This window comes from Phalacrocorax carbo, chromosome 9, assembly GCF_963921805.1.
Source record: "Phalacrocorax carbo chromosome 9, bPhaCar2.1, whole genome shotgun sequence".
In the NCBI taxonomy this organism is placed as follows: domain Eukaryota; kingdom Metazoa; phylum Chordata; class Aves; order Suliformes; family Phalacrocoracidae; genus Phalacrocorax; species Phalacrocorax carbo.
The window spans coordinates 29,143,434-29,168,085 of record NC_087521.1 but is presented as its reverse complement, the minus strand read 5'-3'; the positions used below and the strand labels follow the sequence as shown (position 1 = coordinate 29,168,085).

Sequence of the window (24,652 nt, the reverse complement as noted above, 5' to 3'; positions counted from 1 at the left end):
ATTGAGAATTGTACAATTATGCTTTTCATACCCCGTATACTTGAGTATAATTAGAGGAAGAGCTTTGATCCAGCTAGATACAATTACATTTAATTCATTTCAGACCATATTTTTTGTTAACTACAAACCTAAATTATGTAGGTTTTTATTTATGTGTATTTATATGTAAATGTCATCAGGTGAATTGTTTATCACTGAAGTCTACCATCAAATATTTGTTTATATCAGATAACTATCTTGCACTAATTACTAGAAAAAGTGTTATTAGCGGCCTTTAAATCTCAACTAGTATGTCATGATCTCTTGTCATAATTAATAGGCTCTTCTCTTACCAAGGGTCTCCTCTTGGCTTTTTTTAAATAAGAAAAGATAATACAACATGGGATGGTGTTCTTTCCTTCAGGTACTCACATTTGGTTTTTTGAGTGTATATAATTAAGCTTATTCCTCAGATTTTTCGGGCGAGACGGATAGATCAAGTACAGTGTATTATTTTTGTTATAAAATAACAAATGTTTACCTTCATAAGCTGGTACTGGGGAAGAGCTCTGAACTAGCAGGGAGGTAGAGAAGGGGGGAAAGGTGGATTGGTTTCTGATATGTGTTAGCACTGGCTGTGCTAGGGGAAGACCGCTGCCAGTAACTCAGTTGTTTTCTGTAGACCCGAACTAAGGAAGGCACTGAACATGAAGAGAGTACATTTCTGCGCCTGAGAGACTCTGCCTTCCCACAAGTGACCTCCCCTACTACACACTATCCTTTTCAGATTCTCAAACCTCTAAAATGGGGAGGGTGGGAGCAGGGGAGTGTTCACGAGATAACAGTGTCACCTCCACAAAAATGAGGCCACTGAGGTCATGATTTCAACAAGTGCTTTAGAAGCATCTGGTTTGGGGAAAAATGGCATTGCTTTGCTAAATTTTTTGAACTTGATAACTCCGTCACATGAAACCACGCAGTTGGTGTGAGTCTTCAGTGAATTTGAAACTGTTTTTTGTATTAAACTTGGGCATGAGATAACCCAGTAGTTAAACATTGCTTCCTGAATTAAAGCTTGATTAATTTTGTATTAAACTATGAAAGACTGTATAAATACTTGAAGTTCAGTCCATATAATACAACTGAACCAAAGAGACAAGCCTATACTACATGTTTTCATCAATAGAGACATCACTCATAACTGAAAGGTGTTGCAGTAGTATATCCTGCTTCAGGAGGATACAAATATTGATGTGAACTGCCGTATCTCACAGCAATGTAACAGTCAGTTTTATTAGGCAGTGTTGTTTGCAGTATCAGAGATTCTTCCTTCAAAATTATAAATCCACAGGAGATTTTTCCTTGATGCTTTTCCCTGTGAATAGAGCCACTGAATTGGATGACAGATGCCTTAGGGTAAAGCAGAGAGCCAGGCACTTTCAGAGTTTTATAAAGGGGAACATTAGCATTGAGTTGAATAAATATCTTCTGCCCCTCTGGGAAAGTTCCCCAAAACTGCTATGAACTGCAGTTCAAAATCCACAGGTTTGAACAGCTGTGGGTGTTCCCCTCTGCCCTCCCTCGCCTTACATTGTCATTAACTGAGCAATTGTATGTTAAGATGCTTTCCCCCTACCTCCTTAGTGTGCATCAGTCTCCACGTTACAGGTAGGAATTAGTATAATTTGTTCATAACTCTGCAACTGTATATGTCAAATGCATATGTGTGTGTATATATATATGTATCTGTATCTCACTGTACCGGGCATCTAGCTGGGTGCATTCCTTTACTGAGGAAACTGTGCCTTGTTACAGCAATTCAAAGAGACTGTTTGGCTTAACAGGAAAGGTATTAGGTAAGTATGCATTTATGTTACGCATTTAAACAGAAATAGATATCCTGTTTTATTACGTTCTTAAAACTTATGCCAAATCTTATGTGCTTTTACATGCCTGATATCTTAGCTCTAGTCTTCAGCAGGTATAAGAATTTGTACTGCTGAAACTTGCACAGTCACTGTCTAGAACTGATGTGTGCCTAGAACTGGTCTGACTTTGCAAGGACCAGTTAGTGTAAAATCAGCTTGTCTCCCTACTGCTTTATTGGGGAGTCTCACTCTAATTCAGCTGCTTGTTCTGGGTAGCTTCTCTTCCCATTTAAAGAATTAAAAAAATATTTTCTAACTGGCATCATAATTTCTTTGCTGGTCCAACGAGGTCTTAGTTAAATATGCATCACTTAAAAGTTAATACAGTATATTTCCCCTCTGTGTATTCCTCTAAGATACTGAGTGACATCAGAAGTGATAGGGTGCCTGTAAGATGGTGAATTTTAATTATTTTATGAACTGTTACTACAAATGGCAAGAAATGATACTTGCTGATGGTGATTTTCTTGTATACACATAAATGGGAAATAATTGAACCTCTGTTAAATTAGGAAGGGCTTCTGTAAGATTTTGCTACCACTTCTAGCAGCCTTTTTTCTTCTATGTGCTCCTAGGGAAAAGAGTCATGAAACTTGCATGGCAGTCAACTCTGTCTGAAACAAGGCTGCTGGTCTGAATGATGTTACCCAGATTTAGACTTGCACAAAAAGAAGTACTTTCAAGCAAATAGCTAACATCAAATCTGCTTCATTCTCAGGTAACCTTGAATATTTGTCTCGTTCTGCCTCTGTGCCTATGGTTTTATTTCTCCTTCTCCCTTGCCAGAAAATCCAGAACAACTGGAGTGTCTGGAGCTTGGGCATTCAGCAAAGGCAAGAAGTGTGAGGATCCAGGCTGCGTTAGCCACGGCTTGTGTATATGAAAGCTTGTCTGCTTATCATTTCCCCATTTGTTCGGTGTTTGTTGGCTTTTTTTAATCCCCTCTCTCTTCCGCAGCTCTGTGAGTTTATGTAGCAAAAGATGCTGCCTGCCTCTGTGAATGCAGCTGTATTTGCCTAAAGGACAAATCTGGTGAATGAAGAGGGAATTGTCCCTTTGGATGAAAAGCATCTTTCCAAACTGCCTCGGAGATCCGGCAGTGAGGGGTTTCAGACCTGAACAGGTTAGGGATTCACATGCGAGTGTTCACACTCAGTGGGAATTGCCTGTTTTCAAAGCTGTCCTTAGACTTTTTGAAGTCTCAGGTATGTCTGGACTGCTTTAGTAGGCATTTTAAAAAGCATGATTGTAAATTGATAGTACAGTTTTATATTGTAATCATCAGTCCATTACGGATGTCTTGTGCCCCAGAACATTGATTTGAGTGTATGACTGCTGCACAGTTCTGCAACTTATTCCATATTCCCATAAAACTAAAAAAACCCTGTCAAAAGCTAGGATGAAAAAAAATACCCATTTATTTGCTGACATCTGAGATAAGACAAATAAAAATGCTTTCAAAAGTGACTTCTGTTCAAGGTGAAAGTATGCTCATGTCTCAGGTCTAGGATGTGTAGTCCCTTATGCAAAAAAATAAAAAGACTGATCATGACAAATTTTGATGGCTCATCAACTCTTAAATGAGTGTGATTTCACACTATGGGAGTAATACTAAAAGTACAAAACCACCAAGTTCCAAAGAAATTAAATATACATCTTAGTAAAATATGTATTTTTGTCAATTTGGCTCGTTCAACTAGAAGTTTTCCCAAGGACTGTCTAAACTCCTTTTGGTGACTCTTGCAAAGTTGACAGTTAAATTTTCCTGTTTTTTTCAAGGAAGTTCCACGAAGAGATGAGATGAGATCCCGCTGAATAATAAGTTGTCAGGGAGGAGATTTACTTCTGATGTCTGTAGTGACTTGACTTTTTTCTTGTTTTTAGAGCCAGTGAAAAATACTAGCATTTCATTGCCTGACATGATTTTCATAAGTTTGTACGGTAGCTTTTTTTAGAAAAAATAATTACTCCTTTGTTTAACCAAGATTCCCCCAAAATGAGTGTTTTATGACCTGAAGAATTATTGTGGTAAATGTTGACACACAACCAACATATCAACAGGAAAATATAAAGCTAGAGGCAACTTTCCATTGCAGGGAATTGCAGTAATTTCATCTGTCACCTTTTTAGGGAGGAGTAATTGAAGATACAGGTGATTACATGACTTCTTGCAAAAACAGAATTAAAAGGAAATGTATCCACATGTCTGCTGTACTTGGAAGTCCCCTAGGAGCATGTGGGAAGTGGCAAGTAATACTGCAATAGTAAAATGCTACAACAAAGGAACGGTGTATTGTATTTTTCATGTGCCAATTACAGATAAGACTTGGAGATCAAGAAAATGTAACTTCAACATTGGGTTGTGCAAGCTTCCAAAACAGGACTTCCAAAGGGAAGTGCAGGTATGTTGCTTTAAAAAAAAAAAAAAAACAAAACTGAAAGAGTTTAATACTCAGAGGAGAAAAACAGTACCTACAACAAATGCACTTTTCTGTGTTTGAGATCAGTACCGAGAGCAAAAATGCTAGATATGGGAAGTACTGGGTGTTGTGATGGTTCCTTGTCCAGTGAGCTGACTGAAGGTCAAGATAAAATTGTTGAATTGTTATTTAACTGAAGCCCAGTAATCTGGTTTGCTTTTGTGTCTCTGCTTTCTTTGAAAGGTATGGGGACAAAGTGCTTTTTCTTGAAAATTGTGATTCTTTTGATGAAATAGAATAATGGCTTAATTAGTACTCTGACAAATATTCAGTGTTGTTTTTTTAAAAAAAAAAACATCTTGAGTCATGGCTTTTTATTTTTTTTTAAACTTGAGTAAGTGTAGGGATTAGTTAGTACTTCACAGAGGCTTTACCACCAAAAAGAGGTGATAAAACTAACCAGGCTTTAGTGCATTAGGCACTACCCTTTCTCCCTTTCCTAGGAAGTATGGCATACATGATCGTGTCATTCAGCCTCCGAATAGCTAATTAATTTTAACCAAATCTGTCAGATCTCACAGTCACTACATTTTTAGAAATTTTTTTTTAAAGTGTGGAGGTGAAAGGGAGATCAGAAGAAAACTGCGTTCTGTATTGATATCCAGTAATCCAGATAAGGGAGAGACATACATAAGTTTCCAGGCATGAGACCAGCTTCAATTAGAGCTTGTACCTTAGACACAGAGGCCATTAATCACAGGCATAAATCCATAGGAAAGCTGTCTTCATTAGTTCCTGTGTTCCTGGAACGTTTTGAATAGATGCCTAGTCCAAGGGTAAGTAGAAAGAAGTAGCAGACCTCCAGTAATCCTTTCAGATGAGTTATGTGGAGACCCTGGTTGGTTTTAGGGTTGGGTCTTTTTCTGGTTCATATGAAATTTGCTGCAAAAGCAAAACTGCTCATGAGAATGCTATACTGGCCTGCTGCAGTGAGTATAGTCATACTGAAAGACCCTGTTTAAGTCATAAAATAATCATATTAAGTCCTCTGTTTGCTTCAAGGTTAGTTTAAGGCAAAATGGGAGAGTATTAAAGACTCCTAGAACATGACCTCATTTGAGAAAGTAAGGGCCTTTTAGAAAACTTTTGTTATGAAAGACCTTACATGTGAGCTCAGACCTCTGAATTCTTCAGCTGGCTCCTCTAGCTTAAGATGCAAGTTGCACGGGACATAAACATCGCTAAGCTGAATTAGGTTCCAGTTCTCGTACACGAATCCCACCATTGCCACTTTACACAAGCCGAAAAATGGCAAAAACTTTTGCAAATAAACAGTGTCTTTTGTGTAAGTTCTATTAACTTCTTCAAATGTTGGGCCATAAATCCAAAGTTCTGATGTGTGTGTTTAAATAACTCCCTGTTAATTTTTTTCATAGAACTTGTCAGAGCATGTATGAAACAGAACTGACCTTTCTAAAAACTCCTGCTGTAGAAGGCATGCGCACCCTTTCTGTTGAACAAAAACTGGTTACAAAACAGCTGACCGCATCAGGTTAATAACTTAAGAAAGAGCGGGGAAAGCGGAGCGACTGGTGTTGGTGTCTGCCAGAGGTCTGCTGACCGGGGACAAATGTGCTTTACCCATCTAGGCCCCTGGCAGCGGCAGTCAGAACGGGAGGAGATGGAGGCGAAGGGGCTATGAGAATGGCGGGGTGGCTCAGGTACTGCAGTAACTCGCTGTAGCTCTGGAGAGGAATGAATTGACCGCTGTATCAGTGCTGTGGGGTTGCCTGGAGAATGTGTAGTTTTGGCCAACTGGGGTCAAGTCTAGGAAACCTAATTTTTGCTTGAGTTATTAAAACATTTTGGTGGTGCTGCTGGCTAGATTAGCCCTCTATATGCTGCATTAGACACAATCCTTCTAGATATGTCCCTTCTACACCAGCTACCTTTGTACGCCTATCCTGTATCTACTCCTCAGAGATAACCCCTACCATATGGCAGGGGTCGGTCCTGGTGCAATGCTCCTCGTTGTCCCTGGTTGACTTGGGCAAAGAGAAGAATCCTGAACATCTTGGAGTTACTTTTCCACTTAAGCCACAGCGTATGGTAGGAAGGGAAGGGGTTACAGGGGGGGATATTTGGTCCACTCCTCCCCCTCAGCACTCCCACCGGTGCCCTGTTTATACCTGGTGCAGCAGATGGACTGTGGGGTGGGGGTGTCACCCCTCAGCCATTCGGGGAGGCATCATCCTCTCTGGCACAGCCCCGGCAGCATGTCAAAAGGATTCATTAATGCTTCTTGCAGCAGCGCTCGCTCCCCTTCTGTGCTCCGTGACCCCCAGCAGTGAGGTCAGGGCACAGCTGTGGCCCAGAAATGGGTGGCGGCACGCTGCCGGAGAGGTGGCCTGGAGAGACAGTCCCCTCGCCTCCAGCCATGGACCCTGCCGGGGTCAGCCACGGCTTTCTGTGCCTCTCTGCTCTTCGCCCCTTCCTTCGGGTCACAGGCCCTGCGTGCTCCTGCCCCTTCACGAATGCCCATCAGGAGACGCAAGGGTTAAAATCCCTTGGACCTGAGGGGCTTCATAAAACCATCAGTTTTCTTTTGCTGAATAATGACAAAAAGCAACTCCTGTTTCATCAAAGTTGTAGTTTATCTCCACCAGCCAACTGCAAGTGTTTCTGTAGAATCTATTAGACCAACATGCAATCTGTGTGTGAATTTGGTCTGTGCGCACATTCCGTGTAGGGAGAAGCTGTCTGTCCGAATGTGCTTGATTTTTGTTTGGTTTCACTGTCCTAGGGATTAATCTAAACCCATCTCAGAGAGCTGAGAAGCTTTTTGGGGATTCATCACGTAACCCATGGCAAGGTTCGACAAAGGCTCAAAATCAATCCTTACAAGTACTTGAATGTCAGATTTTGAAATCTGGTTTGCACAAGCACTTGTGCCAATGTAACTCGATTACGCAAATGCCCACAGAAAGCAAATAGGAGAGGTTTGAACATGGCCAAAACCACCTCATCTCTAAAGAAAAAAAAATTAAAGGGAATATTTATGGAAGAATTGTGCAATGTTTGATGTAGCTTTATCGCTGGCTGAGAGACGTGTGCGTCTTCTTTCCCAACTGCCCTGGAAACGGGAGTTGTAGGAACGCTGCTGTAGGGAGGCCCTTGCGATTCCCGATTTAAATCGGGGAATTTCTGTCACAGCTAACTCTTGAGTTTAAACCACAAAAAGAAAAGGGGGGGTTGGGTGGGGAGGGGGTGCAGGGCTGGGGTCGGGGTGGCCGGCGCCGCCCCTGGGGCCCTGCCCGGCCCGGCTCCGCCCTGCCTGCCCTGCCTGCGGGCGGCGGCGCGTGCCGCCCCGTGCCTGCCCGCGCGCTCCGCCCTCCCCCCCAAGCCCTCGTCAGCGGCGCCCGCGCCGCGCGGGCGGGGCCGCCTGCCGGAGCGCCGCGCCGCGGGGACGGGGGGACTCAGCGGCGCCCGTCTTCCGATTGGGCGAGGCTGGCGGGAGGCCCCGCCCACCTTATCCCTGTCGGCTTCCTCATTGGACTGTGTAGCGGGGCTAGTTGGGAGTCCAACCTCTCGGCTTGTCGGCCAGTGAGAAAATGGTTGCTGGGCAGGTTGAAAGGGCGGCTGGCCAATGGGAAGGTGGCCAGCTGGCGGGCGCCGTGCACGCAGCGCCCCCCCCCTCCCTCCCTGCTGCTGCCGCCGCGGGCGGAGGGAAGGGCGGAGCGGAGGCTGCCGTGGCCCGGCGGGGGTGGCGCTCGCCTCCGCCTCCTCCCGGTCGGAGTCCCAGCCCCGCTGAAGGGAACCCGGCCGGCTGGGTAGGGAGGGCACGGCAGGCTGCGAAGGAACGGGGGGGGCTCCTCCGCTGCCAGGTGAGTCGCCGGGCCGGGCCGGGCAGCTCCGAGGGAGGCGCCGTGAGGGGGCAGGGGGCGGGAGGGCAGCCGCCACCCTCCGCGGGCGAGGGGCTGGCGAGCCTGGGGCGGGGTGGGGGGGGAACTACGGCGGGGAGCAGCGGCGGCGGCGGTGGCGGAGGGAGGGTTGGGCAGGGCGGGCGGCTGGGACGGGAGCGGCCGGGAGCTCGGGGGGGGGGGGCGGGGGGCACTGCCCGGGGTGGGGGCAGGGCGCGGGGGCCGGCGGAGCAGCGGGGACAGGTAGGGTCCCTTTGGGACTGGCGGGAGGGGAGGCACGGCGGGCCCCGTGAGTTACGGGGCGGGGTGGGGGGGGGGCGGCGAGCGGGGCAGCGGGAGCCGGGAGTGCGGTGGAAGTTGGGAGCGCAGTTATAATTAGCTTGGCCGGGGTCTCCGGTGAGCCGGGAGGAGGAAGGGGGCGGAGTGTAACTTTTCGCAGCTCGGGAAGCCCGAGGACGTCTCTGGTTACGGCCGCCGCGGCGGGGGCGGGGGGGGGCGGCCGCCTGCAGGAAGCACCGGCTCGTCTCCTTCCACAAAGGCCAAATGGTGGCCGGCGCCCCGGCGCCCTCGGGCTCTGCCGGCGCTGGTGCGCTCGCAGGGGCGGCGGCGGCGGGGGAGGCTGCCCCTGCATCGCGGCTCGCTCATCCCGGCGCCCGGGATCGCCGCTTCGGCAGAGTTGCGACTGCTGCGTTTGCTGCAGTTACGTTCTTTAATAGCAGGGTTTGTTTGGCTCGGTAAACGCGTGTGTTAGTCTGAACTGCGAGTAGGTGGGCAAGGCTCGGGGAGCGTAAGCTCGGTCTCTCTTGCGCATATCGTAAATTCATCTCGCTGATAGATGCGGTCAGTAATTTCTGCCCCTAGATAGGCGTGGAATTTTTCAAACTATGTTGGAATGCTTCATTTCCAAAAACATAGGTAGGAGCCCTGAGCGGTGCTTTTCTAGTTTGTTTTCGGATCAGCTGAGATTCTTTAGTACAGGTAGTTAACTGCAATATGAACAATACCATAAACATTGAAATTAATGCTATAATCTAAAGTGTCCTGTAAGCCAGTACTAGGAAGCTGTGAGGGAAGACAGTGACAGAAAATGAAAGGAAAAATCTGCTGCACATACAATTCCTAGTGATTTACAGCTAGCTACCATGTGTCTTTTATATATCTCCATATATATTTTTTTAACAGACAGTAAAAACTAAACTTAGTACATTAGCTCTGTACTTAGTCTGACAGTCATCCCAGTGTGAAATCATATAGGAGAAAAATCATAACCTCAACGGTTAATTTTGCAGGAGTACTTTTAAGTATATAATAAAGGAATTAAATTTGAAAACTTCTTGGACTTCTAGTAAAAGTTCTAGCTCCTTCTAGCAAAAAGGTTGACTTCTAAAGTAAAATTAAGAGTATTAATTTTTTGTCAAATGCTTTTAGCTTTTTTTAAAACTAAGGTGTGATATATAAAACTTTTCAACATTTTAGTATGCTTGTTAGCATTTTTAGGATTCCTTAGCGCTAAAAAGACTTAACATTCTAAAACATTTGTTCCTTTATGTTCATTGTATAGAAAATGCAATTAATGTACACCTCTCCCTGTGACCTAACAAGTACACTTCAGTAGACTTCAGTAGTGACCTTCTGAAGTCCTGCTGTTTCAAAGCAAACAAGTTATGAATATCCATTTTTCTGTTTATTTCTTATCTGTTTTTTATTTACAAATACCATGGATCTCCTTGCGATAGGAAAGAAGTCGGGTTCTAGATGGAGGGAGAGAGATACTAATGTGTTTATCGCAGTGGGTTAGGCATGGCATTCTTAGGTCATGGGCATTTTACTGCTGTTTTACTGCATCTTTACAGTTCCAAGATTCTGTAAACAGAGGAGCCCTTTGCTTAGCGTCAGTCTATGACTTGCTACGTAAGATGAACTGTATTCATTTACTTGTCCATCTGTCTAAATGTAAGGTAGCCTTTCTCACTATGTATTAAGATCTGTAGAATAACATATAAACTCTTGATCATGAAGGAATGTATTTATCTGTATAAGTACTAATTCCTGCTCTTGTGGTAAATTTGTGGAGTAATTGGTTTGCTGTAGTTGCGGGGCAGGTGTCTCTGCGTGTATGTGTATTGTACACACAAAAACATGTTAAATACAGTCAAGAAAATAGGCTGTTAGCTTGTATAAGGACTTCAATTCTTGGAATTAAAAAACTTTGATTCTTCAGGTGGAGCTGACACCTCAAGAGCATAGATCATGCAATTCTCTCCACATCCCCTAGCCTAGTTCATAGTTTACTGTCACTTCAGCCTTTTCACATTTCCCAGAGTTTCCAGTGACTTGATTTAATCCATTTGGTCTCTGGCCAAACTGAAAATATTGCTTTATCAGGGTTTTGATGAAAATTGTGCCACACTGAATATTATATGCAATCACAGGACATCCTGCCAGCTATCTTCTCGTATTGGTTTTGTGTATGCTGAAAAAGAGGAAAGTGAGGAAATTTAATAAAAATATAACTCCTTTTGCAGCCTGTAAATGTTAGGGGATAGCTCTGAAATGTACTTCTTCGGTTTATGGTATTGTCTCTCCTGATAGGTGATTTCTGAGACAATTACAACTGTAAATCGGTGTTCAGTAACCTGAAGAAGTATCAATGCAAGTTCTTATCCTAAAGCCTAACACTTAAAGGATCAGTGTTCTGTTCTGTGGTATTCATTTATGAAAGATAACTTCTATGTTTTATGTGTTCATAGGGGAAACTATTAGGTCTTCTTATTTCAGTGTATTAATGAACTTCAGTTTTTCTTATTCAGTTTAACTTTTAATAGGATTTAGCACAAGTCGTTTAAAACGTATTGAATTGTGAGCTTAATACTTGTGGTTTAAAAATAATTTCACACAGTAATGGAATACTCTATTTTCGTTTTTGTTTTGTTTTTCCCCTTAAGTCACATCATCCTACCTCGGTGGATGGCTTGGCCTCTTGAATAGTTCAAGACTCTTGGATGACCACACTTTATGCAAAATCCAGAATCTTCCTGCCTGGGCGCCTTTCTGTTTTCTAAGGGTAACTACTTGTATGTTTTTATGAAATTGTATCTTATGTGCGTAGCGCATGTTCTGATAATCAGCCTTAGGTGTTGTATTTGTGGGTTAGAATGGTAAACTGAAAAACAATTTTTAAAAACAGGGTATAGAATATAAAGTAAAGTGCTTCAGGCTTACTGAATAGTATAAGCTCTTTGGTTTGACTATTCTGAATTTGCATTTCCTTTATAATGAGGAAGTACTATAATTAACAAAGAATATTGCCGTAAGATCCCGTTTCTTGGAAATTAATTAAGGCCTCAATCTTACAGCGAGGGCCACTGTTCAGCAGATGAAATTGAGCGTTACAGTCTTATCTAGTGAGGAGAAGGCTCACAACTTGAAAAAAAGTTGTTGTGCGCTACTCTTAGAGAAAATTTAAAGTGATTTCTGATTTGGTTAATGAAAATTATTTACCTAACTATCCCATACAGAGAGCTAGAGTAAATGTATGGTCTTCTATCAGGAAGATAAAGCTGTTTTTCTTTGGTTTTTGGGTGTTTTTTTGGGGGGGTATGTGTGGTGGGGTTTTTTTGTGGTTGCTTTTACTGTTAATGGTCTGGTTTTTCTGTTAAAGTATGGGCATGCCAATTTGATGTAGTTAATAAGTTATAACTTTTGTTATTAATGGATCTTTATTTAGATCACTGTAACCCTAAAATACATGTCAGTGTTCTGTAGGCAAATACATCCAGTATCTCTGTATTTGAAGTGAATAGATACAGTAAAGAAAACAGATTGAGAACTGTTCAGTTGATTAGAACAAGCTGCAAAGAGGTATGTCATCACATTTGCAGGTCTAATGATTGTTTGTCTCTTCAGTGAGATAGTTTGGTGGAACCCTGGTGGCTTGGTTCTTGTTGTTTGGATTCCTTTATGTTCTCATTTAATTACAGTTTAGTTTTACTAGGGGAGTTTCTAGTTTTAGTAACTCTTGATCATGTGTTAACTTTTCCCAACTACTATTGACCCTTGGTTTTAAATGCTTCTGGACCCTTCTGCTAAAAAAAAATCTACCTAAAATTCCTGAAAAAAAAAAAAATCTGTTAAACACTCTTATTAAAAATATACACCTGTGAGCTTTATTTGTAAAGGTGGACATAAATACACAAGTGTAGAGGGGGAGAGGAAGGAGAAGAGTGACGTGACGGTGGTTTACTTTGTTTTCCTTTAAGGATGGAAGTTCTTCTCTACCTAACACTGGTACTGCCTCAGCAGCTTTCTCTATTAGCCTCTAGAGATAGATATCAGCTGCTGAGAATACGGTTCATTTACTGTTGTAAACAGCCCAGCTCCACTTGTTTTAGCTTGTGGAAAGTGCACATCCTAACAGAGGTGTTTATTCTTCAGAGCAAAATGTTGTGCTCTGAAATTAGCTTTGATAGTTTGTAAAGCAAAGACCTTACCAGTGCTTTATGAAATAAAATAGGAGTAAGGAACTTAGGAAGATGTCCTTCAAGGGGAGGAATTTTCCAGATCCCATTAGACATAAACAGGTTGTGTGGGGTGGGATTCAAACTAACTTTTAAATCAAGGCAAAACTTACTCCCAAGTGCTTTGTAAACATCATTTCAGCTCCTAAAATATTAGTGTATGATACATATTTATTCTCTAGTTCCACAAATAGTGAAGTGACAGTGGGAAGGTTATGAATTCCAGACTAATTCTGTGCTAAACTCGGTCTACCTCTCATTCCTTTCCTCTTGTTAATGAAACCTATTCAGCCTACTTTTATTTTGAAAATGCGGGAAAGGATGTTAGGAACATCCATAGGTCTGGGTTTTTTTTTCTGTGTGGTTTGGGGGGGTGGGGGTGTTTGTTCTGGATTTTTGGGGTCTGGGGTTTTTTTAAGTCTGAACAGTAACATATCTTCGTTCTGTGTTCTAGTTGCTTTAGTAGTAACTTTTTGGTCACCAAATCCTGACCTATAGTACACCTAGAGTTTGATGTTAATTCTCCCCTCTTTGAGAGCAGCTATTTTCTGATCATTTCTAACTCCTGTGAAGAAGTTGTTACATAGGATTTTAGGTATGGGAGTAAGCTGGTAGGACTACACTCCTCCCTTTATGCACACTTTTAGCCACTTGCGCCTTCTCCAGCAGTTACTCATCTTGGCTAAACTGGGGCAGAGCTTTGGGGGGGTGGGGAGGCAACGGACTTAAATACATTTTTGTGTATTTTTAAAGTGTCTTCAGGTCCAGATTACTTTTTACTTTGCTGTTTTCTAAGGTGTTTAATCCTTCTTCCTTCGCTTCCTTCTTAATTTTTGCGAACAGCCAAGATGTGATGTTATGGGGATCTCCAACACTTGCTGAAGACACCAGATCAGATCCACTGTTCTGTGTAGTCTGACAGCTTACTGTGTTACGTAAGTCATGTTTAAGTGATCAGCGTTAAGTCCGGATGGGAGGAAAGGATTTATACTGTGTCTGTCAACTGTACCTTCAGTCTTACCTTTTTCTTGTGCAGCTTCTTATACATGGAATACTAGTCAAGAGCCAGTCCACTGCTTAATTAAAACAATGGACCTGTGTTGCCTAAGCTAAAATGTATGTTGGGTAGGGGAAAGATTATAATTAAAAATAGCATGCAGCATACATCAAATAATGCTGGGAAATAACCATAACTGTAGGGATGTTTGTCTTCCTTTGCACTTCCTGCAGATAGATGTGTGCTTGCAAAATGGGTGTCCATGGAAGAGACGAGAGAGCGGGAGATCAGGCTATCAATTGGCTTCAGTCCGTCACTAACACAAGTTTACAATCCAGAGAAACTTCTGTCCTTTTTTACTGTTACGTGCTGTCTACAGTTACAAGCCAAATGAGACTTTGAAAGGGAATTAACCAAATTACAATAGCAAGGAGTCTCTAATTTTCATTCTAATATTTAAGTTTCATTACTGAAAACTAGACAGGCAGCTTTCACTCATGAGGTGCTTACACCTATTCAAATCTTCTATTTCTATCCTATGAGAAAAAGCAGTTTATCACTTTGAGACAGTCTTGTGCTGAAAAATGCAATGCTGTGACAGTATGAAAAGGATCAAGCAAGTCTGAGTTTAATAATATCCTAAAAAGAAAACCCAGTCAATGAAATGATTTTGACCTGCATATTGCAGGCCAAGTACTTTAGTGATGATCTTGCTTTTTAAACATATTCTAATGGTAAATTAATAACTATTGTGTCGGTGACTGTAGTGCTTGTCTTGTGCATGAAAAGTTCATGTTCAGCCAATACTAACTGTGGCAGTTGTGTCTTACATACTCATGTTTTTTGAAGCTTTACTGAAAATTAAAGCTGTGTGCAGATCTGAGTTCTAAACATTAACTTGCTCTTAAAACCTTTTTTGGAAGGTGAGGAAGAGGAAATTAAGTAGTAGTTTGCCCAGATAGAAGTAATTGAGGGTTTTCACATGCTGCATTCTTCTTTGTGACTGTTTCCAGCTGTACTTCCTAACCATGTGTCAGCGGCAGCTGCACTGCACTATCAGACCCTGTGACAGATGGAGCTGTGTTTTTCCTCTGAAATGGTGGCACGAGTCCTGTATTGTCCACAGCGCATTGCAATGTGAATTTTTCTTGGTAGCCTGGAATGTTTCTTCTGAGTAGCTGCACACTCTGACCAGGCCTGTTTGTTTGGTATTCTGTGTGGATTTGCCAGCCAGGGACGTGCCTCTTCCCTCCCAAGTTTTTTTCAAACCATGGTACGGTGTAGGATTACAGTGCATGGATGCTTCTTCCCATCTTAGCAGGGAGGAGTTTCTTTAAAATGTCCTCCATGGAACTGGAAGAAACTGAGGAACATGCTGTCAGGGGCAGAATTTCTACGTAGAGACTCATTTGTAGTTCAGTGACGTGGATGGAGAGTTTGGTTTGGCACTCCTAAATGTTAAGTTCCCTTCGCTTCCTTCTCTCTACATCTGCAAAATAATTTTAATTAAAAAAAGCGTTCTGCCATAAATGGCCTGTGGCTCAGTTTGCATTACTATAATGAGGGAAGATGAGAAAATGCCAGAAAAAACTTGATGTGGCATTCCTCATTGTTCTTGTTTTTTTATGACAAAAGATTCTAAAATAGGGCATCTGAACTCAAAAAAATTTGATCGTTGAACTTTAAGAAAAAGTTCAAGAGAAAGGTGACTTACAGCTTTCTTCTTTTATTATTGAACAGCTACGTATAGGACCTCACATTTGAAGTTGGCATCAACTTTAATTTTAGTTTAGCTTATTTACTTACAAATTACAGAGTTATCAGATTGGCGTGTTCCAAAATCCTGTTACTTGATCCAGTTTTTTGAGATCTGAGTAGGTTCCTAGGATTAGGCTGGAATAAGGAGAGTGCAGTTTCTGGACATTCTTTGTGTTTTAGTATGGCCAATTTGTGTTGCTTTGAACTGGCTGTGCTGTTCTGTCAGCTGATTGAAAGGACTGGCAGCTGTGCAGCAGTCACTCAGTAACACAGGACTGTCTGGGCATGGTAGCATGGATTTTTGTGTGGACTTACGTTTGTTTTCCTTAGTACCAAAAATTGAGGTGGGGGAGTGCTGCATAATTAACTAACGTGATCAACACCTTTATATTGCAAAATAATGCTATCAAAAGAGAGCTTTTGACAGGTGTGTGAGTTTTGGGTGCAGGATGTGCGTGTTAATACGCAATGCTACAAAAGGAAAAGTTATTTAGAAAATACGGAGTAGTTTATTAAGGATATGACCCTGTCAGAAATTCTTGTGCTAGAAAGTAAAGCAAAAGGCCTGATAAAATGTAGATTAGCTAGTAACAAAGACGCTTTGTATCTTTTGTAGGTCAGCAGCTGAGTGTGTTTGAGAAGAACTGAAATTTAATGTCTCCTGTAGCAACCATGAGACTAGTCATTTTTAAATCCACTGTACCAGTGGTACTCTGGTTTTCATTAGCCTTTTCCAGATTTTTATGTAACCTCTGAAGTAATATATCTCCTGGAGGGAGTCTTAGGGATCCTTGCAATTAGGCAAAATTCACATTAAACAGGCAGAATTTCTAAAACATAAAATAGGACTATGTGTATTTAAAAAAAAAAAACAAAACAAAACAAAAAAAACTTTGACATCTAGAGAGTGGGGAGCTGGTTAAGTGAAAATATTTGAAGTTGGAGCAAATAATGTTTATTGCACTTCATTTTTATAGTTTAGAATGCTGTCATGCTCAAGCTTTGTTACATATTTCTAGAATGCTCTGGGACAAATTTTATGAAGGAGATTTGAGGAATGAAAAGGAGGATGTCTGTATGTGGGCATGAAATATTTAGCCTAATTAGACTGCTGTATGACTTCAAAAGTTAAACGGTTCATTTTGAGTTGTTTTCGTGAAATTATGTATGTTTCGTATGATGGTTTGCCTGCCTTAAGCTTGCTTACAGAATTTAAGTACTAGCACATTTCTGAGATGTTAGAAATTAACATTATTTATATAATTCAAATAGATAAGTCTAGTATTTCCTGTGTGTCTAATGAAGTGTAAACATATTGAAATATATTAAAAGCAATAAATTGTCAAAACCAACCATTCTGAATGCATAAACTGTCAGAATTACTCTTCTCTGTATGGTCTTAATTTCATTCCCTTGTGTGAATTTTGGTCTGCTTTAATTAGTTAGTGGGGAGGAAAAAACCTAGTGTGCAGTGTATAGGAAGGATAGTTCTTAGTCAATGAATACCCATTTTGATGTATATTTTTTCTTTATAGTGATGGTATGGGGTAATGCCCTAGGTAGTACACAGCATTTAAATGCTACTTAAAATGAAGCGCTAATAATTTTATTGTCAGTTTTCTGTGATTTCTTTGACACTAATTGTCTTCATGATATGTTAGGAGTTGATATACTTAGCAACACTTTACAGTAAAAGTCCTGAATAATTGTGATTTTTTTGCCATAGATTGTGTCTAAAATTATCAGTTGCTGATGGTGTTGTCAATAATCACCGACTGAGGCATCCTCACACACGCACTGCCCTCCCAAATACTTTTTATTATTTTAGTTGGTGCCTGAACTTTGTATCCAGATTTCTGCTGACTTTGTAATTGAGTGCTCTGTTCTGTCTGGTTCTGTTAGCTCTAGATGGGTGCTGGGGTAGGGGAGCAGTATGTGGTAAGTGTGAGAAGATCACCTAGGTGAACAGATGCACCACATCCAGACACCTTATGTTTTCTGAAGAGATTCAGCTGGTGCTGTGGCAGCTTAGGAGAAAACTTTGGAGTAAAACAGACTTCCAAAGTTAAAAAATAGCAGTGGCAAAATGACAAGTAATTGAAGTGTTTGGTGTTTTTTTAAATACTGAACATGTTCATGAATGGAACTATAGGCCAAACTACTACCTGTTAAGTAAAAATGCATTCTTAGGACAAATTTGATTTCATCCAGGTATGTCCCTAAAAGAAAAAGTGGGTATGATCTAGAAGTCTTAAACTCCTTTACCAGCTGCCTGTTTTTTCCTGTGTGTCTCACAGAGAAGTAAGCACTGTTTGCTTACTTTCTGTTCCTGCAGAGGAGCTGAGTTCTCCAACAGCCTTGTCTAAGTGGGTGGATGTAGCCATGGAGTCCTGCAGTGCTTCCTGCAAATCTGGAGAAATCCCAAAAGTAAAAGAGGCTTTATCCTGCTGCCTTCTCCTTGTCCCCAAAAGTCTAGCAACAGGCTACCAGCTGGCAGCTGCGGCAGTCAGCTGAGCTCTTGCTGGCAGTATCCAGTGCTCACATGAAAAGGAAGTTGGGAGGCCCTCCGCAGCACGCGGGGTCTGGATCATTGTGTAGGAAGGATCTGCCCTTAATCTGCCACTGGGTGTCTAATTTATGATTGCTTAATTTTTGTTAATTGTTTGGGAGTGAGGTGTCTGATTCACGGACATATCAAGATGTGTGTAACCAAGATTTTACCAGTGTTTCCTGTGCATGGTGTACTCCTTTTCTGTGTTTATACAAGTGATTGCATAGTGCTTGTCACCCCTAATGAAACACATTGTATTTTGAATGGTAATTGCAAAATATCCAAGCACGTCTTTGTTTGGATTGTGTGTATTTCAGGTGTGCGTGCGTATGGTTTTTTTGTACTGCAGTGTTCTGTACCTACCATATTTCAATACAAAAGAACACAAAGCAGGCTGAAAGCAACTAAATTCTATTTCTTTCCTTTTAGCTATTTACCAAAATTGGTCACTTTTAAAATGCTGTTTGATAGCCGCCTGCTGGATGCCCTTAGTGCTGGGTGGTTCAACTGTAGTAAACCAACTTCAAGTCCCCAAAGAAGAGGGAGAGAAATGAGTTCTGAGACACTGAGCAAGACACTAAGAATACCTTAATGAGATTAAAGCTAGTTTCAATATCCATTTTTGTCTTAACTACTGTACCTAGGAATGAATGCTAAAAGGAAAATGTTGATATATTCTGTATATTTATTATAATCCTTAGTGTAAGCATCTTCATTTCATGTGGACATTCAGATGTCTCTCATCAATGAATTTTTGTATGCTATGCAATTTAAATGGATAAGAGGCTAGAAAGCTCACCTATTAAAGATTTTAAATAATTAAATTCATAGTCTTATAGTAGAGTTAAGAGTAAACCATAAAATTTTTTTTTTAAATGACTATGTTTCTTTCATGTTTTCTGATTAAAAGAAATTGTTATGAAAGAATAGAGGTGGAAAATGCTTCTCAATGAAAGTAGTGTCTTGTGTAGGATTTTATTTTGTCTTTCAGTGCTCTATGGCATTAGAGTCTAAGTTAACCAATACGTTGTGTGCTACAGACTTTTCAGAAGTGTCTGCTGACATCGTGCAGAAGAAGCGGTAGGCTTGCCCAAGATTAATTCATAATTTCTCTCTTTCAGGTTCATGTTGGGGAGAGGTCTAAAACGCAAGCTGAGTGACTATGAGGAGAACATGGCTGGTCTCTCGAGTGCCTTTGATTCCAGTCGAAATCTGCCATATCCGCTTAAGAGGCAGTTGGTGCTTAATATGTGCCTCACCAAGTTACAGACGTACAAAATGCTGGTGGAACCGAACTTGCACCGCTCTGTCCTCATAGCCAACACAGTACGGCAAATTCAAGACGAAATGAGACAAGAGAGTAATCAGCAGCCAGTTAATGTCTGCCCTGGCATTACTCCTAGTTCTCACAGCTACACAGGGATGGAGTCATCTGGGATTTCTCTTCAGTTGCCTTCAGGTATCAGTCAGCAAGAGTCTAACTGTTGCGACTTGCGGCCTGTAGAAGACCCAATTGAAAATAGCCTGCTGATAGTTTCAGATGATGATATGTCATCTGCTATCTCGTCTATTCTGAAGGATTTAGACTTTGTAGAAGATATAAGCCCACCTACTTGTCTGGTTCCTACTGGAGATGACCAGCCAAAGTTTCCAGAAAATTCTGGTCTAAAACTAGAAGATGATAGACAGGATTTGAAGGCAGCTGAATGTGTGTTTGGTTCCTTTGAGATTTCAAATTCAACTAGTTACTTGAAGGATTTGGCAATAGATGACATTTTTGAAGATATTGACACTTCAATGTATGATTCAGACTTTTGTTGCCCTCCGCTGATGCCGCCCAGACCACCATCTCTTGCTACAGAAGAACCATTGAAAACCTTTCCATCTTGTAATTCTTCTTCAGCAAACAACATTCAGATCTGTAGAACAGATCTGAGTGAGTTGGACCACATCATGGAGATTCTGGTTGGATCCTGATACCTGTTTTACCCAAAGATACTTCTTAACTGCCACTTTCCATTTGATTTCAGGATAAAAGCCACTGGAAAAGTTGTAAAGAATTCTTGAAAACATAAACTAAAAATAATTTGTCCATAGTGGGATTTCATAAATGATTCCAAAACTTATAAACCAAAAAAGTGGCAGATTTTTTTTAAAGAAATATTTATTTATCAGAACTGTGCAATCATCTTTTTCCTTCCTGGGTGTATGTGGAACAATAGGCACATACCCTTATCACCCTTCATGCCTCTTTCAATAAACTTTTTTTATGTGCAATTCTTAATTTGTCAGAAGAATTTACATGCAAAGCAAATTTCATATAAGATGATCTTTTACAAAGCCTCCACTTTATTTTTAATATCAGAGTCTATGCCAGGTTGGCATAATTCAAGTTGCGTAGTTGGATCGCGTGGATTGCAGACACATTACTAGAGATGGGTATATTTTAAAAATGAGACACGCTTTGCTTTCTTTCAGTCAGAAAAGCAGATCAAGAAGCTTATCAACGAAGTCTCTTGCATTTTCTAAAGCATTCAGAACTATTTATTTTTGTAAATTTTATAGTCTTTCTACATTTTACTACGTTATTTCATCATAGTTCAAATATAATGGACTTCTAGTTGGATGTGTTTAGCACTACCTCTGAGCTGAAATGCTTTAACTCTTTCCAGTGCTTCGTCTAAGACTGCAGATCTTTTTGTTTCTATTTTTTTTTCTGGGGGAAAGTACTTCTAACTCATTAAGCTGATCCTTTTGACGGTGACCTAGCTGATTTGTGAAATCAAGGGTATTCAATGTTTAAAAACCTTTAAGTATTTACAAATGTAATTTATATGTAGATTGTGCAATTTAACATTTTTCTGTCAGTATTACGTGCTTAGATTTTGAATAATCTTGGCGTTCTTTAAATTAAAACTTGCTATGTACAGGTAGCTTTTTAATCCGTTTTGGAAAACACTGTCCTTCAACCCTGCTTTCACTACAAAGTTTAAGATGATTTTTATGTGCAATATTATTTAAAAAGATACACATTTGTATACCTGGCATTGTGGAAAGAAACGCTTCAAATTTAAAACTTCTAGCACCTTTGGAGGATACTCGAGAGTCAGCATTTCTGTATCCTTTAAGAAACAAAAGTTGAAAACACTTCTTAATACACCAGTGCTCACTGCTCGGAGTACTCCTGAAATACGCGTTGATACGTGGTGAGTCCGTGCTGGCGACCGAGAGCCACCCTGCAGCCGTGTCGTGGGAGCTCGGGGCTCTGACGGCGCAGCTGCGGCGCCAGGGCTGGGGCCCGGGTGGGCTTTGGAAGCGCTGTGGCGGTTGCTGCTGATGGCGCTGCAGGTTGTTCTGGGGAAGGAGGGGTGCGTGCCTGTGGCAGGTGTGTATATAACTGTATATAAGCGCACTCGATAACTGAAGATGAGATTTGCAGTGAGAACTATTTTCCCGTAAGACAGTTTGGATACTCTGTTTCAGCTTGAACTGAGGTCTGTATTGATCCTTGCTGTCATCTTCTGAACTACACACTTGCACATTAGTTTTGAGGGTTTTTTTAATTATAAAACTTTTACTTTGTTCTTGAAAGCTGCAGCACCTGTCCTGTAAGAAAATTTGCAGTTGTAAAAGCTTTGCTTTGGTTTGTTGGGTTTTGGGGTTTTTTTTGTTGTTGTTGTTCTGCTGAAACTTTTCATGAATGGGGCATCAGCAGAGGAAAAAATGTTGCCTGTGCATTGCATCTCACAGAAGTTGAAATCCTGGCCCTGTTGAAGGGGCCAGGGTGTCACCTAGTATTTTGAGTCCTTACTGATGCTGTGGGACACCTACCTTGTGCAAAGAGCTCTCTCTTTTTTTTTTTTTTTTTTTTTTTACTGTGACTGTTTCAGTTAACAGTTAGCTGCCGATACAATTGGGTATCCCGAACCAATGGAGAACCAGTTCAGGTCACATCCTCGCAGCCATCGGGGTTGTTTAGCAACCTAAGGGTATAAATGTATTTATAAGCATATAATGTATTGATTCTAATATAAAACTTCTGATCTAAAGTATTTTGAATTGCTGGATAAAGGGATTTGTTTGAAGAGTGTATAAATAGTTCTTGAAGAGGTACAGCTTCAGAATGTACACAGATTGTGCATTGTGTATAGACTACTCTGGCTTTTCCTCAGCCTCTACTTTTGTATTAAAGATATGACTGAATAAATCCTTGAAATATTAAGGGCCTTCTGCACTGTGATGAAGGAGAGTTGCGGTTAAAAATGTCTTTAAATTCAGTGATGAGGAATAAAATAAAAGACTGCATCTAATTTCTTTTTGCATTTGAAAATACAGAATGTTACTATGCAGTAAAGATATTTTGGTATGAAAATTATATCATGCAGCAAATAGTGAACCCTTAATAAATCCACTTACTCACCTTGCAGCCCCTACAGAAACATGAGAGAAGACAACTTTTCAACAATTACAGGCTAAAGTTTTTTGTATACTTCAGAAATAGATTAAATTGTTGGTAGATGTTTTATGAACAATTCAGAATGCAGTTTTTGTTCAAGTGCTTGCTGCAAAGCTCTGTTTCTGATTGGCTGCTTGCATCACAGTGCCAAGACCGTGAGCTGGTATGTAATGCAGTTCGGTTGTGTATGGAACTATGTGCAAAGGGAAGTTTAATTTTTAAATATGCACAAACTAATTTTAAAATCCTTCCATGTAAAATGAAGTTAGAGGCTAGTTGTGGTGGACCTATTTATTGTATGTTTGGAAATAAAAGCCACAGTTTTGCAGTTTAACCATTTATGGTTTGAAGCCTTCCATTATTGTTTTAAGAACAAAACAAAAAAGTTCCATGGCACCTTGCCACCCTTCATCTGGTCTTTTAATCACAAAGATGTAACACTTGCCCTGGCTGACTGCTTTTATACCTTTTTTCTTTTTTTTTCTTCATATTTCCCCAGAAATAATAAATACCATAAACAGCTTCACCTGCCCTTGGTTTGTCCTGTCCCCACAAAACAAGGGGTGGCCCACAGAGCATTTTGTCCCCGGCCGGTGGGGTGGGGGGTTCCTCTTGTGAACAGGTGGCACGTGTGTGTTAGCACTGAGCTGTCCTCTGGTTCTTGTCTCGACTGCCCTACGCAGCCTTCCTGGCCCGTGTGCCTCTTCGTGTTGCTTCGGGGGTTGCGTGCTTGAAAGCAAGCCTCGGAGACAAGTGTCCTTGATGCATGTACTGTTGACACATTGGGCTTACATACTTGTCTGTCTGGGACGAAAACAAGGCCACCCAGTGCTAGTGGAAGGCTGTTTGCTAGTCTGTGCTACTACAAATTACACCAGCAGATTTAGAGGTTTCCATCCTCATAACTCTTGTGGGCCTCTAAAATGAGATCCTGACTCTTCTGCAGTGAGCTTCATCTTTTGATGAGGCTGCATTGGCTGCTACTTGCAGACCGGGAGTTCTGCCTGCCTTTTGCCCTGGAGCCTGCTGATCACGATGTGAAAAGTGCAGGTCCAGAAGTAACTTCTTTGCAGAAATCTGGTTTTAGCTGTGAGGTGGTTACGATGGCAATGTGAGCCCTGGGCCTGTCCGCATTGCTGAGCAGGACGTTACCGATCCTGTAGTGCAGACCTGCGCTCGTACTGATGGGTCCTGAGGTTCGGCAATAGAAAATGCTGCCTTACGGAGGCGTGCTCAGGTTAGTCTTCTAAGAAAATATTTTTGAAATATTGCTTTCAGGTCACATTGAGGATCTTTAAAAGTGGTGTAGATTTTCAAATATCTTCACCAGTTTTAGCCACACTGAAAGATCTGAACCTAAAAGTGCGCTGAGCAGCACAGCTGAGTGCAATGCTGGTTTAAAGCAGGGCTAGGTGGGGAGGTGCACGTGCTGCCCGAGTGCTCTGTCAGGCTCAGTATTCTGTATGCTGGCAGCGAGACTTACAAAGCCTAACTTTCCTGCTCAAGCAAGAGTAAAATACACAAAAGATAATAACCTATTAGTTCCGTGAGAAGGATGAGTTACAATTAGTTGCAAAACTAATTTTGAGCTATTAAAAGCCAATATTAGAAGTGAAGGGTTAAGCTATTAAGATGCAGAAGTGTGTCTCTAAAACTATGTATTATTGAGGCAGAAGTTCAGGAAAGCTGGAAGACTTTTGGCATTTAAGTATTTGCCCAGCGGTCACAGGCATCTTGCATTGGTTGAAAAAGAAAAAAAAAGTTCCAACTTCATGCCATACATTTTTCCCTCATTAGGACCCATTTATCCCAGCAGAGTGCTAAGCCCCGCCGGCTGTGCTTTGGCACCCGGGCTGGGCTGTGGGCTGACGCCGCCGGAGGGTCTCATCCGTATTGCAGTGGGAGGAAGGGAGAGCTTCCGCTCGATGTGGCTGAAGCAAGCCTCTTGCATCTGCTGGCTGGGTGCGTTGTCTGTTTCTTTTCTTTGAATCCTACGAGTGAATCTGGCAAGTTAAACTCTGATCCACAGAGAAGTTTGCGGTTTAACAATTAATTTGAATGCAGCTCATTTTTAGCCAAATTCTCTCTGCCATCTTAACAGGAGTAGGAGTGTTTCAGGAAGTCCT

At 41.4% G+C, this 24,652-nt stretch overlaps 1 protein-coding gene across 6 annotated transcripts; it reads left to right on the top strand.

Annotated features, from left to right (window-relative positions):
• The first annotated feature begins 117 nt into the window (after positions 1-117).
• Positions 118-22,860, top strand: LOC104043557 (SERTA domain-containing protein 2-like). Of its 6 annotated transcripts, none has more exons than XM_064460920.1 (4): positions 118-2,625; positions 2,865-4,309; positions 11,193-11,321; positions 19,192-22,860. In XM_064460920.1, exons 3-4 carry the CDS (start codon positions 11,263-11,265, stop codon positions 20,045-20,047), a joined length of 915 nt encoding a protein of 304 aa, XP_064316990.1. In that variant the 5' UTR covers positions 118-2,625; positions 2,865-4,309; positions 11,193-11,262; the 3' UTR covers positions 20,048-22,860. The 6 variants fall into 6 exon arrangements, with proteins under 6 accessions (XP_064316990.1, XP_064316989.1, XP_064316988.1 ...); XM_064460919.1 differs by having other exon boundaries at positions 118-2,780; XM_064460918.1 differs by having other exon boundaries at positions 118-3,030; positions 4,038-4,309.
• The last annotated feature ends 1,792 nt before the right edge of the window (positions 22,861-24,652 follow it).